Source organism: Prionailurus viverrinus, chromosome B2 (genome assembly GCF_022837055.1).
Source record: "Prionailurus viverrinus isolate Anna chromosome B2, UM_Priviv_1.0, whole genome shotgun sequence".
In the NCBI taxonomy this organism is placed as follows: Eukaryota; Metazoa; Chordata; class Mammalia; order Carnivora; family Felidae; genus Prionailurus; species Prionailurus viverrinus.
In genome coordinates this window covers 124,020,331-124,037,254 of record NC_062565.1, presented here as the reverse complement: position 1 = coordinate 124,037,254, position 16,924 = coordinate 124,020,331, and the positions used below count along the sequence as shown (strand labels likewise).

The following is a 16,924-nucleotide window of genomic DNA, read 5'->3' as shown; positions in this document are numbered from 1 at the left end:
GCACTTATCCCACTTATGAGGGCTTCACCTTCATGACCTATCTATTTCCCAAAGGCCCCAATATCCAGCACATGGGAGCGGGGTGGGGGGAGGTGGTTAGGATTTCATATGAATGGGGAGGGGGAGTCAAACACTGAGCCATAACAAGTGCTCTACTTTCTATAGAGGCCCCACAGACATGCCCACTCATGAGCAACCTATGAGATTGTAAACGTCCCTACACCCTCACTGACAAACATATTTTCATTGTAGTTTAATTTGTTTTCCTCCTATTTAGATGAAGTTCAGGATCTTCTCAGGCATGCAAGAGCCATTGGATCTCTTTTGCTAAAAGTTTTCTGTCCATATCTTTTGACAATTTTGATAGGGCTTCTGGTTCACTTCTAAAATTTTGGTGAATATGGGAAGAAATGGTTCATTTTGGTCTTTCGGATAAACTTCTGAAGATAATCTTTAGGGTTTGTATTGCCCTTTCAAAGAATGTTCGATGAGTCTTTATCAAACTAGCCTTTTTAGACATAATTCTTCATGTATATAAAACCACTAATTACATTTACTATACAGAAATATTAAAAAGGAAATAGACGGTTCAGAAATTGGTATATAATAATCCCTAATAAATGTTTGTTGAATCAAGGAATAGATAATGGATAGATGGATGGATGAAAACTAGTGTTGCAATGGGAAAAAAAAGTTTGACTTTTCAAGTATATTTTCTTTTTGAAGCAAGATTCATTATCAAATTGATATTATATCAGTTGGGAAGCTTTTGATTGAAAGAAAAAGAATGTCCAACTAAAAGGCACTTTAGAATAGGAATTTATTCTCTCCTATAACAAGAAATGCAGACACAGGCAGTTCTGTGTTGTTAATCCAGCAATACAAGGAAGGCATCAATGAACAGGCTCTTTCTCTCATTTTTTTTTGGTTTCCTCAGCACATTGCCATTCATCTTGAGGTTTGTGTCCCCTCTGGTTGCAAAATGACTACTGTACTTTCAGACATCACATCCTCACTAACTGCGTGCTCAGGCAGGATAAAGGGAGTTTCTCCTTCCGGGTGAACTTGCCCAGAACCCCTCCCTAGCACACTTACTCATCTCATTTGCTCGCTGGGTCACAGGCCCAGCCCTGACCGATGATTGGCAAAGAGATGTGGGTCGACCATGATGGCTTTCGAAGAATGATGATTAATGTATTAGGGGACTGACCCACCCTCTCTGAGCGCACTATTGCTTTTATCTGACCAAAGTTAGAGTTCTCTGTGTAAGGAAGAATGGGGGAGGGATGGGGGAATGATAGGTGGGCAGGCAACCAGCTTTGCACTAGTTAACAAAATTTTCCAGAATAATTTCTCCCTCTCCCTCTCTCTCTGGAGTGGAATGAAAGGGAGGGATGTTTTAATAACTATGGCTTTTCCACATTCTAGGAGGTGGTAAAGTATATTGGAGAATGATTGCCCTTTTGTTTTCTAGACAGTGTTACAGCTCTTCCAGTTACTTCTGGAGAAACATATTGAGCAAATAAGGAACTGAGGGGGCTTAAATGTGGGGTAGGGGTGCCTATGGGAAAAGGGACTGTTTTGAGAGAAGAAGGCCTTGCCACATAGCAGCAGGCTGTGCCCAAGGAGAGAGAGGGGCGCTCAGAGACTCCAAGACTGGGGACTTCTGATATTGACTTTCAAATGTTCCTTTTTACACTGAAATGCCCTTATGATGGGTAGTTTCAAGCTTTCAGTAAATCTTGTCAACTGCATCTCAATGTCAGCTTTATATTAACAATACCTTGTGTAAAAACAGGAGTGCAGGGGCCAGTTAGGAAAAGCGGTCTGAAGAAACACTTTCAGGATGGTAAGAAACAGCCATCCAGAAGAGGCAAATCCACAGAGGCTGAAAGTAAATTGGTGATTGCCAAGGGCTGGGGAGATTGGGGAAGAATGGCTAATGCCTTCTAACGGGTACAGGATTTCTTTTTTTGGAATGATGAAAATGTTTCAAAATTAGACGGTGGTAACGGTTGTACAATTCTATAAATATACTAAAGACCATTGTGTACTTAAAATGAGCAAATTCGATGGTATGTAAATTATATTTCCATAAAGTTGTATTTTTTTTTAAGTGATCAACACAGCAGCAGGGAGCAAGAAGCAATCAGCTACACTGATCATGTTCAATGAATCCTCGGAAACACTAGTAAAGGTCTGTACTTTCCAAGGTTATATATAAAGGATATTTGACTACGAAGAAAGAGATTGGCCCAAAAGGCTGGGTAGCTTGGGGATGCTTTGTTGTAATAGCATCTGAGCCCCTTTCTTTACTCTGCTTTTCATGGGGCCTCCCTGGGTCCCTTAGCGCTCACAAGCAGAAGATGATGTATACATACACACACGTATAGGTTGTTCTAGAAATAAAGTTGTATCTTTCTCCTCTTTGAGAACAGCAGAAAAGAATTATGGGTAGAGTCAGGATCCCCACTGAGCAGCAGAATCAACAAATGCTGTGGCCGCTCACCAGAACTCCCACCATTTCCAGCCTTATGATGTCAGATTGAAAGCTTGTCACTGAGAATAGCATGTCCGTGAAATTTACAGGCACTGGCACCAGACTCTCTGGGTTCAAATCTGAACCCAGATCTACAGGTTACCAGCTATGAGACCAGGGTAAGTTACTCTGCCTCTCCATTCCTCAGTTCACCCTTTGTAAGAATGGGATAATATCCATGCCAACTTATAGGGATGTCGTGAGAACTGAATGAATTAGTACATGTAAAACACTTAGGAAATAGGAAGCGCTATAACAAAAGCATCAAGTAGTAGTATTTCTAACAGTCTGCAATACACAAATTCTTCCAATATCCAGTGACTTCGTGAAGCGTGAATGTAGGAATCAACTGAATTGTAAACTGAAGAGAAAGACGGTAGATACAACCATGGCTGTTTAAGACCACGGGTGATACGTGCATATGCTAGATGGTAATTAGCAGGAGACCAGAGAGGTATGTCTAATCCTTAGTTGGGCTCAGGGCGTCATAGCTTGTGCGGTGAGAAATCAGAAACGAAAACCAAAGCAACAAACAAAACACCTCTTTGGGTCCTTTACTCTCCCTGTTGGCTGGGAACCATTAATTTATGTTTGTGCCACTTGGGACTCTTTGGGATACAAGTGGCAAAAATCCCAACTTGAAATGATGTCAGCAAATCATAACAAAAGGTTTTGTAGTATGTGGCTGACAACCTGAGGGTCAGTGTTAAGTTAAAGCCTAATTCCAGGGCCACATGGGGTCACCAAAACTCAGTTTATTTCTTTCTCTTTCTACCTCCCTGGTCTACTTGGACTCTGTATTGTTTCCTTTCTATTATATCTTTTCTTGGTGGGGAAGTGGCAACAGCACATCTGCCCCGCCCCACCCCATCCTCCCAGGTTCAAGTCCAGTAAGAAACAAAACAAAACAAAACAAAACAAAACAAAACAGGGGCGCCTGGGTGGCGCAGTCGGTTAAGCGTCCGACTTCAGCCAGGTCACGATCTCGCGGTCCGAGAGTTCGAGCCCCGCGTCGGGCTCTGGGCTGATGGCTCAGAGCCTGGAGCCTGCTTCCGATTCTGTGTCTCCCTCTCTCTGCCCCTCCCCCGTTCATGCTCTGTCTCTCTCTGTCCCAAAAATAAATAGACGTTAAAAAAACAAAACAAAACAAAACAAAAACACGCTACTTAAGTCTTGCCAAAAGTATCCTTGCATCTCCTTGGCTCTGACTAGGTCCCATGACCATCCTGAACTAATTGTGCTTCCAAGAAACGCTTTGACTGCATTGGCTGGAGTCACACACCGAGGGTAGAAGGATGGGCTCGACACTGTCTGAATTACATGAACCCAGAAGTGGAGAGGGGATGGTTCCCCGGGGGAGATTTGCGAGTTCATTTTACTAATTGTGCATCTATTCTATGTTCTAGCCTGTTCTGCTCGCAGGCTTTCTTCCAAACCCTGCTGTTGGATCTCGGGAACAAAACGAAGCAGATTCAGAGAGGCATATATGCAGAATCAGAAGTACTTGTTATGTGTGTAAGGGGTGGTGAGGGCCGTGGCCAGGGAGAAGGGACCATTTCAGCAGATGCTATAGTGAAGTTCAGCTTGGCAGACGTACCATGGTATCTAGAGACAAAGGCAACAGACGAGTCAGGTCAGCAATTATCACTCGGAGGCTAACGTGGAAGTTTCAGATATCATAGTAGGTAGTTGAAACATGGTAAAATACAAACTAGAAGTAGAAGAAATTTCTGTCGTGCAGAAGCGAGGGACCCCAAGACAGAGAAAGGGGGAGTGATACTAATGACAACTACCACGATGCACCAATCTGAATGTGCATTGACTCTTGCTCACAATGCACTTGGACTCAAAAGTTTCCCACACTCACATGCAGAAACCACCACAGCTTAAGCGCAGGAGCGGTCAACACTCAACACAAGGGGCAGGAGGCCTGGAGTTATAAGAAGGGCCAGCAGCTGTGGACGTTTTCATTTCTTTAGGAGCCTTCCTTAGGAATGTCCAGCTTCCCCTTCACAACCTGTGTCTCTACAGAAATTGAGCAAGCTCGCCAAAAGTCATTAGGCAGGACTTCTGGGTCCAGCTCCAACATGTAAAGAGTTGGGAGGTTGTAACTACCATTGCTACGATGAGAAAAAGACGAACAAACTGAAAATAAATGGCTTTTCTAGGCCCCATTGGAGAACTGAGGTTGCAGGCAATGCTGCCAGACCCAGAATCTGGACAGACAGATGAATCCAGAACATTACAGTGGAGTCTTGACCCGGAGCAGAAGCCACTGGAGCTGTAGATTTGGTAGGAACACTTAAATAGTAAATTTTATAAATTCCTGCAGGCTGAATATGAACTATCTTGAGAGTGAGAAACTCCTGGGGGCCAAGTGTTAGCAGGATACCCACATTTTCATGGGTTTGACTTCCAGGAACCTTGGCACTCCGGCAGAGGGAGGGAAAGAGAAATCCTTGTGAAATATGCCCAGAAGGTTCTCATAAAAGGCCTACTCTCTGGATGCAAAGACTTACCAGAGCTTTATCCCACCCCCGGGAAAGGTTTTCTGCTTTCTCCCACCGCAGGCCCCTCTGGCCCACCTTTCTCATCTAAGAGGAGAAAAAAAAAAGAAACGACTAAGAAACACTGGTCACAATCCAGGGACACAGGCCACTAAAAGACAATAATAAGAACACCTTTCCTGTATCATTTACCGTATACCAACAATGCTCCAGGATAAGAGTAGTTTACAGCTGAAAGATCTGAGGTGCATCAAACTCTATCTAAGGAGGAAGCCCAAAGAAAACAGGGAGATAAAAGCAAGGACACTAGAAGCATCCACGCGGGCGGCAAACTTTAAACAGAGCCCACCTTGTAGCCCTATTAACATGAAATCTCACACTAGAAGCCGATTTACCTCAGGTTCTGTTATCCCACACATCATCCGGCTTTCAAAAAAAAAATTCATAAGGCATGTTAAATAGCAAAGATAAAATATGCCTAAATAGACAAAGCAAGCATCAGAATCACACTCAGATATGACACAGGCTTTGGAATGATCAGACGGGGAATTTAAAATAACTATGATTAATATGCTAATGGATCTAATGGAAAAAGTAGACAATATGCAAGAGCAGATGGGTAGTTTAACCAGAGAGATGGAGGGGCCCCCGGGGGGTTCAGTGTGTTAAACATCAGACTTGGCCTCAGGTCATACTCTTGTGGTTCATGAGTTTGAGCCCCATGTCAGGCTCTGTGCTGACAGCTCAGAGTCTAGAGCCTGCCTCAGATTCTCTGTCTCTGTCTCTCTGCCCCTCTCCAGCTCTCTCTCTCTCTCTCTCTTAAAAATAAATAAATGTTAAAAAAAAAAAAAAAAACTTTAAGCAGGGAGATGGAAATTCTTAGGATCAAAAGGAAATGCTAGGAGTTTCAAAAACTGAAACACTGCGACGGACATGAAGAATGCCTTTGGTGGGTCCATCAGCAGACTGGACATGCCCCCCAAAAGAACCAGTGAGGTTAAAGATAGGTCAATAGAATCTTCCCAAACTACAGTGCAAAAAGTCTTCTGTCAGTGGAGGACTCGTAAGTTTCACCTACCTTCAGCTCCCTGAAGTGTTGCAATTAATCACACAGGCTATTAGGCACTCTGACAACACATGACCACTTTTGTGGGATGGCTAGTCTTCCAGAAGTTTAGGCCACTATTTCAGCTCTGCTCAGCCACCCACAGTAGCACACACATACACACCCTCTCACCTGCACATTCTGGGCAATCATTCCCCCAGTGTTTTGGACGATCTGTGCCTCAATAATAGATGGCTAGACAGCAAGTAGGGGGCGAGGCCAGCAGTGGGGTGAGCATTGAGAACGCCTGTCTGACATCGTGGTATATAGTCCACAGACAGATTCCAGTTGATAAATGGCAGGTGAGTGTGAGGCAGGGTCTCCATCCTGAAGAACTGAGAGAGGAACAGATTGTCAAGGCAGAGACCAGACACCCAAATACATGCAAACTACGGGCATAATCTCAGAGAAGAGGAGACTCCGAGTTGTCCAAAATGGGGCACAAAGACTGCCTTAGCCGAGCAACGGTGGGGATTTCCAGTTGGGTCCGTCCCACGGCAATATCCTGGAGTGCTACTCAGAATTGTTCCTGCCTGACTCAAGGCCTTGCCAGAGCCCGAAGGTCAGAGTGGACCTGAGACTGCAGGTGGGCGCAAGTGTTACTGTCAATAGAAGAAGGATTCAGAAGCCAGGCAAGGCCTGTCACCTGCTCATGCCCTCCTGTGGCTGATCTCCAAGCACTGACTCACATTCTGCCCTGTGCTATGGCTTACTTTTTTGATCACATAGAGACTCCCAAGCTTCGCCCAAACTAATGGATGTGACAGAACGTCCACCTTTGATCTTCCTGGGCTTTTCCTATCCTTGCACACTCCCCACTGTCCTCTCCCAGTATAAGTGCCTGTGATGGTTACTTTTATATAACCACCTGGCCAGGCTGTGGGGCCAGTTGTTTGCTCAGACAATAATCTAGTTGTTGCTAGGAAGACATCTTTTAGATGTGATTAATATTTACAGTCTGTAGATTTTGAATAAAGAAGATAAACCCTCCATAATGTGAGTTAGCCTCATCTAATCAGCGGAAGGCCTTAAGAGCAAAGAATCAGGTTTGCAGAAGAAACAATTCTGCCTCAAGACTGCAACATAAACACCCTACCCGAGTTTCCCGCCTGCCAACCTGCCCCACGGATTTTAGATTTGCCAATCCCCACAACTGCCAATTCCCTGTTCTCCCTCTCTGAGACAGATGATAGATAGATGATAGATATGAGAGATACAGATATAATCTTCATGGTTCTGTTTATCTACAGATACATTTGTATATGAATATATAAATATATGTATATATGTATATGTGTATGTGTTTGTAGATGTATGTGTCTATTCTTGGTCCTGTTTCTCCGGAGAACTCTTTTTTTTAAATTTTTTTTTTCAACGTTTATTTATTTTTGGGACAGAGACAGACAGAGCATGAACGGGGGAGGGGCAGAGAGAGAGGGAGACACAGAATCGGAAATAGGCTCCAGGCTCTGAGCCATCAGCCCAGAGCCTGACTCGGGGCTCGAACACCCGGACCGCGAGATCGTGACCTGGCTGAAGTCAGATGCTTAACCGACTGCGCCACCCAGGCGCCCCCGGAGAACTGATAGAGTATTTCTTCAAGTTTGTTGACAGGAAAGAGTTCATCTTTCTGCAATAAATGCAAATCAACAGTTTTGACCAAAAGGGAATTTTTTTTTTCAGTGAAAACCAATCATGCTATCTTTTTCTCTGAGAATGGCATTTTAATAGTATTAAATGTATATATATATGTGTGTGTGTGTGTATATACACATATTTCATTCAACTTTGGGGCTTTTCATTAATTCTCTACTTCACAGAAATGCAACAGGATATGGTCTTGTGGCATGCTGACATTAAAATTCATGCTTCGTCTTAAAGAAGTCATTCTAGGGGCGCCTGGGTGGCTCAGTCGGTTAACCCTCCGACTTCAGCTCAGGTCACGATCTCACGGTCCGTGAGTTCAAGCCCCGCATGGGGCTCTGGGCTGATGGCTGGGAGCCTGGAGCCTGCTTCTGATTCTGTGCCTCCTTCTCTCTCTCTGCCCCTCCCCCGTTCATGCTCTGTCTCTCTCTGTCTCAAAAATAAATAAACGTTAAAAAAAAATTAAAAAAAAAAGAAGTCATTCTAACCCTAGCCAACCGTCTTTAACGGCAGACATATGAGGGCTCTCACATCTTAAATGGCTTGTAGAGGTACCTATGGAAATGAGGACTGTAACAACCAATAAACCAGCACCAATCACAAACCGCCATAGTTCCCACTTGCTTACCCAGCGCGTGGATCCAAACTGATGAAGCTGAGACTTCCGTTTTTGAGTCTGCTTTGCGTTTTGTTGGGATGTTTTGGAAAATAACGAAACATAGAGGATACTGCCATCTGAGAGCCTCAGGAACATGCTGGCAAATAATGAAAGTGCCTTCTCTCAAATTACCTCTCTGGAGGGAGCTGAAAGAAAGACTTCCCTCTGGGTGCGCTCTTTACCATTACAACCCAGGTTCCATATTAACTGATGTTGGCCGTGGAGGACTTTTCCGACCTCGGGTGGAGACAGTATTTTATTTTACTTTGTAACAGTTCCCTTGACTGGAAAATGAGAATGTTTTCCTGGTGGTGGTGGTTGTTGTTACTTTTACAGTGGACTGCCAAGCTAATTTAGGAACTTCTCCATGGGGTGGCCCCTACACAGGATATCAGACACCACACACATTGAAGACACACACAAACTACACCACAACAATAGAGCCCAAATGTGTCTAAAACAAATATATAACAATGTATCTTTTAGCAGAGAGACTCATACTTTATTTTGACAAATTTAAGATAGAAAAATATCATAAAGTGAATATAGCAGTTGCTGTTTTTGTCACAGGGTCTGGGATGTGCAGGGTGACTTGGGAGAGCCGGCTTAACTGGATGGTCTCACTTCTGCTTGGGCTTCAGTGAACACCGAATTATTTCTCAGCCTTTGCATTTGCTTGAAAGAATACAGGACGCAGTAAGACTGGCTTCTCAAAAGGTTATGGCATTCAATAATAGATATTATGAAGCAATGAACCCAAACAACCTTTAAAATATTTTTATAATTACTAAAAGCCAACTTCGACCTTCGGGTTTGAAGCTATGAACTCATATATTCAAAACAGCTTTAACATTTTCTACCAATATATAATAGAGTAACAGAGCACTTAATTGTTTTTTTGAGTGAAGAAAAATGAGAGTAAACCTGATATTTCAGATGACTATAAACAGTAAACGTCAACTCAATATATACGTGTGTATATATGTACGTATACGTATATACGTACGTATATATGCATGTGCATAATAACTTCAGTAATATACTCTTGCTCAGCTGGCCATGAACACTGCAGTTCTATCACTGAAGATGTATCCCCGTATGTCCTCTTTGAGCTTATTAAGTGCTGTCATCCTGTCTACACTCCATCTCTGGAGGGGGTGGGTTGAGGAACTCCTAGTGCATGCTGCCCTTCGGTTATGGTTATAAAGACAGAAAATTCACGTGCAGCCTGCACTGAACATATCCCGTCTGCAGCTGAGACTGCCGCCTCACTTTGTTCAGCACCTTCACATTCCTTTGTCTCTGTGATGCCTCAGGTAAACTCAGGCTAAATAATTCACGCAGCTGCTAATTCTGTTGCTGCCAGTGCGTTTCAGCTTCTTTCTTTGCTTGCCTTCCCCACTCCTCAAAGAATAAAACTGTGCGGCCCCTCATTAAAATATGGTATCTCGAACATACAAAATAAGCGTATGTACATATATACATACATGTGTTTCCTTTTCAAGGACTGGGTAACTCCTCATTTTCTATCAAGTAATCCTTCTTCATATATTTGGTTCCCCTGACTAACCGCCACACTTCGAGGTAAGCATCCTTCAGTGACCTCTTGCTCACTTCCTCTGGGCCACGTGTGATCTGCGAACTCCGAGCCACCAGCGGGACTCCTCTGGGGCCACCCCTTGCCTCTGGCCCACCCTTCTGAGTGGAGCCACCTGCTGCCTTGCCCCCTTCTGACCCTCCATTTCCATCCTCCGCGGGCAGCTCCTCCATGACGAATGGCAGCTGATCTCCACTTGGCTGTGCCTCCTCTCCCCTGGGCCGCGTCTCTAGGTCCTCGTAGTTGCTTTGCTTTCTGGTCTCCAAGAATTTGGCCACACAGTAAATGATGGAGCCCAGGGTGTTCACCACCACGCCGGCAATGAACAGAGAGGTGGGCTCCACGTCGCTGAAGGCCACCATGCCCACTGTGATGGTGGCGATGCTCTTCACCACGCCCACGAAGCTAGTGGTCACCGCCGAGTTGATGTAGGTGCAGTGCAGCGTGGTGAAGTTCATGGCGCAGCCGATCAAGATGCAGGCCGCGAAGATGCAGACCATGGTCGGGTCCTTCCAGCCGGGGAAGGTCCAGGCGCGGATGGAATCGGTGCTGGCGAAGGAGCAGACAACCAGCAGTGGGGTGGCGGACACAGCGATGACGTACTGCGCGGTGAGCGGCCCGTGCTCCGTGTCGGCGCTGGCCTTCTGGATGAGCACCAGATAGGCTGCGTGCACCAGGACTGCCAGCACGCCCGTTACGTACCCGATGGGGTCGCCCGTCAGGTCGCCGGCTCCTGGAGCGCCCCAGAGAACCACGGAGCCAGGGCAGGAAGGAAAAAGAGAAGACACCGGGTTGGCGCGGGTCGGTATTCACTGGGGCAACGCTTAGCCTTGGAGAGTGAATAGGGTTCGCGTCCCAGGTCTGCCCACGGGCATAAATCGGAGAGGCCAGGCTCAGCCAATGCCCAGTTCCAAGCGTGAGCGGAGGCGCCTTCCTGCATATCCGGGGCGGGGGTGGGGGGGGCACCCTGTCTAGTGCTGTGCACGACAAAGGACCGGGAGGGAGCAGATACCCTCGGGGTAGGCACGGAGGTCACCCAGGAGCGTCGTACGCTGCCCCCGCTCTGTTGGGCCGCGGAAGGAAGACGGATCCCCAGCCAGTGTCTTCCAACCCCAGGCGGGCTGGTCGCCGAGCGAACGCCTCCCTCTCGACCTCCGTGTGAAGGTTCCCGGTTCCCGCCGGCTCCCACCCGGCTCAGTCCTTCAAGCTCGGCCCTCACGTGGGTCTTAATCCACCCACCCCCGCCCCCACCCCTCCTGGCGCCGGGAGCGCCTCGCGCGGGGCCAGAGACCCTAAACTAGCTCAGGCGGCTCAAGCTTGGTTTCCATCGTCCCCCGCCCCCCACCACTCCAGCCCCGCGTGACCCAGGGAAGTTCACCGCCCCCGCCTCCTGCAAACCCAGTCTGCCCCGGCTCCGGAGGCTCTCGACCCTTCCCGGAGGAAGGAAGGGGTGCGGGGCGGAGGAGAGGGGAGGGTGGAGAGGGGAGGCGGTGAGCTGGGAAAGCGGAGAGGGCGATAGCTAGTTAGGCAGGGGCGGGGGTCGGAAGCCAGGACTGGGGGGAGGGGTACGCTCTGAAGGAGGAAGTCGGAGCGCCGGGAAAGGCTCGGCGGGGTCCCAGAAGTCCCGTGCGCGAGCCGAGCAACCACATTCAAAGTCTCTCTCTGCCTCGGTCTCCCCACTGGAAGTGCGGGCCTGGCACTAAGCGATCCTCGTAGCCTCGGTCCGGTGGGGTAGGGTGGGCCGGGGGCGGGCGGGGGTCGGGCTCACCTGCCAGGGCGGCGCCGCAGGTGGTGATGAGCACAGCGGCGAGCACCCCGGGCGAGGGCGCGCCGTTCTTGAGCACCAGGACGCCGATGAGCATGGTGACCAGGGGCAGGCAGCGCTTGAAGACCACGTACATGGGCAGGCTGAGGCCGCGCAGGGACCAGAGCGTGAGGCTCGACTGCAGCGTGGAGAGCACGGCGACCCCAGCGAAGGAGCGCGCCAGACTCCAGCCGAAGGGGGGCACGGCGATGAGCCCGAGGCGCCGCAGCAGCTCCAGGCTCAGCGCCGCCGTGGAGCTGGTCAGGCACTGCACCAGGGTCAGGAAGGAGAACTGGTAGCGGCTGATGAGGAACTTGAGCAGGATGTTGAGGGAGCCCGAGAAGACCCCGTGCGCGATGGCCACCGAGATGCCCAGCACGCGGCCCCGGCAGAGCTGCCGCATCGCGCCTGCCGCGCCGCACCCGGCGGTGGCGGAGCTCCGGGACCTGCGGAAGGAGAGCGGAGAAGAGAGCCGGGAGCAGCGGAGCGAGGGCGGCGGGGGTGTCCGCCCAACGCCGCGGCCAAGGGCAGGGGGCGCCGGCTCCCCGCAGAGGGCAGCTCCAGCCAGGCGTCCTCGCCGCTCCACCGCTCCGCGTCCGACTGCCCCGCAGCTCCCGGGAGGCAGTGACGGGGGCGGGGGACTCCGAAAAGTGGCAGGGGTGGGGGGGCTGGTCTGAGAGGAGTGGCGGGAACCCTAGCGACAGCGATTTGTAAGTATGTGACGAGCTGCAATGGGTTGTGTCCCGCGCCGTTTCACAGTCAGGGCGGACGCTCTGCGCCTGGAAGCTCCCGCCGCTGCCGCACGCGGGACCGGACACGCACCTCTCGGGCACCCCAGCGCCCACCCCTGGGCGCCGCCCCCCCCCTCGTCCCGCCTCCGCAAAAGCCAGAGGCTCCCGCTCGCCTCTTCTTTCCAGCCCCGAACCCAGGAGCGCGGGTTGGGGGATCCCGGGCACAGCCAAAGAAGATTTTAGAAACAACAGCCCTCCAGGGTCTAGCACTGTTTTCGAGAACCGCAACAAGTGACAGCACCCCCAGGAACCCTCCCCCGTCCCCACACCCGCAGCACAGCCGCTTTTCTATCCACGGTCCCTCCCGGCGCAGCCGCCGGACCATGTCCAACTGTCGGCCAGGAAATGGAAAAAAGTCGGTGCCAGCTGGCTGCGGGGCTTCCCGGTGCTCGGGCGCCAACGCCCCCACATTGAAGGAACCCACGGCCCCAGGACGCCGCCCCGGAGTGCTTTAGGGCGCTAGGGCTGGCTTCTTCCCGGCGCGGGCAACGCGCTCCCCAGTCAGTGCGCCTTCCAGGGAGGGACCTGGGATTACTCCAGTGGCTCGGGGTGAGGGGGGGGGGGGTGTTTTTTTTTTTTTTAGGGGGGAGGGTCCGTGGCCTCGCAGGGCTGCGTAGTCTGGGGCGGAGGCAAGGGCACACGTTCCAAGTGGGGCAAAGCCGTGAAATGAGCGTAAAAGCAGAAACTAAGTCTCGGGAGGGAGAACCATCCACCGTTTTGGTGGATCGCGGGGGCGACGGTGCCCCAGGGTGGGCGGGAGCCACTGGCCTCGCTCGGAGGTGGAGGGGGTGTGTTGGCAGGGGAGAGAGGGCGTAGCGGGGGCAGGAACCCAGGACCAAGACAGAGCCGAGACTGGACGTAGCTTTCTCTGGATCCCCGGGAACCGAACGCAGCCTAGCGGGTAGTCATTGACTGACTGCTTTGGAGAGCAGGACAACCCCTACCTCCTACCTCCCCCACCCCCGGCCAGGGCAGGTCGGCTTCCCGGCAGGACTTGAGAACTATTTACTTGTCTCGTCCGGCCGGAAGAAAAAGGGAATTCTCAATTGCTGCGGGTACAAAGCTTCTGTGACCCTTTGATCTGAATTTCGCTCCCTGGAAAGTAACTCCTAGACCCGGAAACTCAGGAGCAGCAAAGCGGTTCGCTCAGCCCAGATCACAGCCAAGAGCCAGGCAGAGTTTTCGCGCTGCTTAAAAATTATGGACTTGGCTAGGGTTTGGGAGCGAGGAAGAGAGCTCCAAATTGCTTCGAACCACCCCTCCCTTTCGTTCACTTTTCTTAACCACCCACCTGCAGCAGGATCCCAACCTCCTAACCCTGAACTGCTGCACGAACTATTATGCACGAACCATTTCCTTGGTGATTCTTTCTTCTCCTCCACACTTCCACCTCTGTGCTGAAGGAGACACTTCCAGCCCAGATGTTGAAGCCGCGACAATTTTTACCAGAAAAATAATTTACATCCGGTATTGGCAGCATCACCACAGTCCTTATTCTGGGCCAGCTTTCCAGGAGCTGGGAGCTCACTTTGGTGGGAGAGACCTAGGTCTCAACCAGTCCTCCAGCTCACGTGCCCAGCGCCTGGTAGGGCCACTTTCCCGCCCCCCCCCCCCCCTCAAGTGGACACTCAAGAAAATGCTTACAAATGGCTCAGTGTGTCAACTTTCCAGGAATACCTCTGGAAAGCAATGTACTGAAACCTATGCTTCCGGTTCCCTGGGAAATTCTTTGTTTCTGTTGCTAATAGCTATGGTTACACACTAGTGGCTGCTTCACGGATTCTGTTTTTCATGGGATGTTCTTTTCTTGAGGAAACCGGGTCTGAAGCAAGGGACCCCATGTGTGTAGTATAAGCATATATACAAAGCATACAAAGTATACTCAGATTTAAAAAAAAAAAAAAACTTTGAAGATTAACTCTTTAAAGAAATCAGCGAATACCAGATCTCTGCTTCTGGGGACCATTCCAATTAAAGGATGGTTTCTTTAAGCCATCTTAAGTGAACATAATAAAGACCTGTCTGCGTAGACCTAGTTTGGGAATGATTCATTTCTGCCAGCAATTATAATTGCTTCCATTTGTGATACTAACATTAGGTAAAAGATTTGGGGCTGATTCAGCTATCTCACCCTTCTCATTTAGGCAAGAAAATTTTGCTTAATATTTGAAACCTACATTGGCATGAAACAGTTCATTTTCTCCACTTTATTGCATATAATTCTTTTCCATTAGGGCTTTCATTTAAAAAAAATTAATACCATCAGCTACACCAATTACTAGATATCTCCTAAAGAAAAATGGGAAAAACAAGAATACTATGTTTAGCAAGGTTAATTGAACGAGAATGTAGATCTGAAGGTCAAAAAGCTATTTGACCTACTGGTACCAAGGGTCTAGACTCAAGCTCCATTATCTTTGGAGCTACCTAATACATACTGATGGCATTAAATAAATCCTTCAGTTCATTGATTTGGCAAACATACAGAGCAAGTATTTTGGGCCAGGCACTTGGTTAGCCACAGAGGATTTAAAGATGAGTGCTCATCTTAGTTCTCAGGAATTCGCAGGTGCAGGTGAGGCAACACAATGATGCGTATGCAACAGTGGGGTCGTGTGGCAGAAACAAGAGACCGCTAAGGAGGGAAATAATATCAGCTTTAGAAGGGGGTATCAGAGAAGACTTCCTGGAAGAGGAAATATGTTATTTCATTATTTTTAATTGTAAAAGTAACCCATTCTCAGGACGCCTGGGTGACTCAGTCGGTTAAAGCATCAGACTCTTGATTTTCGCTCAGGTCATGATCTCACAATTCGTGAGATCGAGCTCCACTCAGAGCCTGCTTGCGATTCTCTCTCTCCCTCTCTCTCTTCTCCTCCCCTGTGCACCTTCTCTCTCTCAAAATAAATAAATAAATAAATTTTTAAAAAGTAACCCATTCACATTATAGTATGTAAAAGGAAAACAAACTTTATAACAATAACTAAAATGCTATCTTCAATATTCCCCACCACCAACCCCACACCAACCCCACTGCACAGAGCTGGGGGGTACTGGTGTAAACCTTTAAGTTTTTTATGTATATATATTTACACAAACAGAATCCCCTTTTAAAAAATAATAAAATTAGGACTTTTACATATTTGTCTATAATTTGCTATTTTAAAAAGCATATTGTGGGGCACCTGGGTGGCTCAGTTGGTTAAGCATCCTACTTCGGTTCAGGGCATGATCTCGAGGTTCATGAGTTCGAGCCCCACATCGGGCTCTGTGCTGAGAGCTCAGAGCCTGGAGCCTGCTTCGGAATCTGTGTCTCCCTCTCTCTCTCTGCCCCTCCCCCGCTAGCTCGTGCACGCTCTCTCTCTCTCTCCTCTCAAAAATAAACATTAAAAAAATTTTTTTAAGATACTGTGATAACAAGCCCCTAAGATCTCTGCTTCCTCGCATTCACACCTTTGGTTAACCCTTTTACTTTTTACCAGGGCTGGTCTGTGTGACCAATAGGACACAGCAGAAGTGATGGTGTCACTCCCCGAGGCTCGGTTATAAAAGACTGAAGCTTCTGTCTTGAATTTTCTTTCTCTTTTATCATTCAGTCTGGAGGAAGCCAGATGCCATGTTATAGGGACACTCAGGCCACCTGTGGAGGGTCCCACCTGGTGAGTATGTGAGGCCTGCTAACGACCAGGTTGATCCAGGCTGATCCTTCAGCCCCTATTGAGCTTCTGATACCTGCAGACCCAGGTGACAGCTTAACTGCACTGTCCTGAGACATTCTGAGCCAGAACAACGCAGCTAAGCTACGCTTGGATTCCTGACCTATAGAAATTCTAAGATAAATAAATGTTTGTTTTAAGCTGCTATGTTTTGGGGTGATCTGTTACACAGAAATAGATAACTAATACACATATCAATAGCAGGGTGTCTTTCCATAGTTCTATCTTATTCTTTTAAATGACTGTTCTATAGTATAACCTTTCCTCTGTAGACAGGCATCTAGATTTTACCCAACAATGATGTAATGGATACCCTTGGACATTTGTTCTTACATACTCTGTGAGTATTTGGGGTGTCAGGGTACAGACAGGGAATCCTAGGACTGGAACAGCTGAGTCTGTAACTTAAAATCTTTATTGCCATCCAAAATCTATAAAGAACTTATTAACACCCAAAAAGCAAATAATCCAGTTAAGAAATGGGCAGAAGACATGAATAGACATCTTCCCAAAGAAGAAATCCAGATGGCTAATTGACACATGAAAGATGCTCAACATCACTC

General features: G+C 48.3%; 1 protein-coding gene across 2 annotated transcripts; it reads right to left on the bottom strand.

The window, feature by feature from the left end:
* Positions 1-8,975: 8,975 nt before the first annotated feature.
* On the bottom strand, positions 8,976-12,431 carry SLC35D3 (solute carrier family 35 member D3). Of its 2 annotated transcripts, XM_047859524.1 has the most exons (3): positions 11,819-12,431; positions 9,941-10,783; positions 8,976-9,128 (listed from the first exon to the last, which is right to left on the bottom strand). In XM_047859524.1, the coding sequence occupies exons 1-2, from the start codon at positions 12,255-12,257 to the stop codon at positions 9,954-9,956; spliced, it is 1,269 nt and encodes a 422-aa protein (XP_047715480.1). In that variant the 5' UTR covers positions 12,258-12,431; the 3' UTR covers positions 8,976-9,128; positions 9,941-9,953. The 2 variants fall into 2 exon arrangements, with proteins under 2 accessions (XP_047715480.1, XP_047715478.1); XM_047859522.1 differs by having other exon boundaries at positions 8,976-10,783.
* Between the last annotated feature and the right edge of the window lie 4,493 nt (positions 12,432-16,924).

What these genes read in the sequence shown, in the direction of transcription:
- SLC35D3 (XM_047859522.1), bottom strand. Translation starts at nt 12,257, where the DNA reads ATGCGGCAGCTCTGCCGGGGCCGCGTGCTGGGCATCTCGGTGGCCATC. An exon ending in CTGCGGCGCCGCCCTGGCAG is followed by an intron (nt 10,784 to 11,818) that starts GTGAGCCCGACC and finishes GGGGCGCTCCAG; the next exon opens with GAGCCGGCGACCTGACGGGC.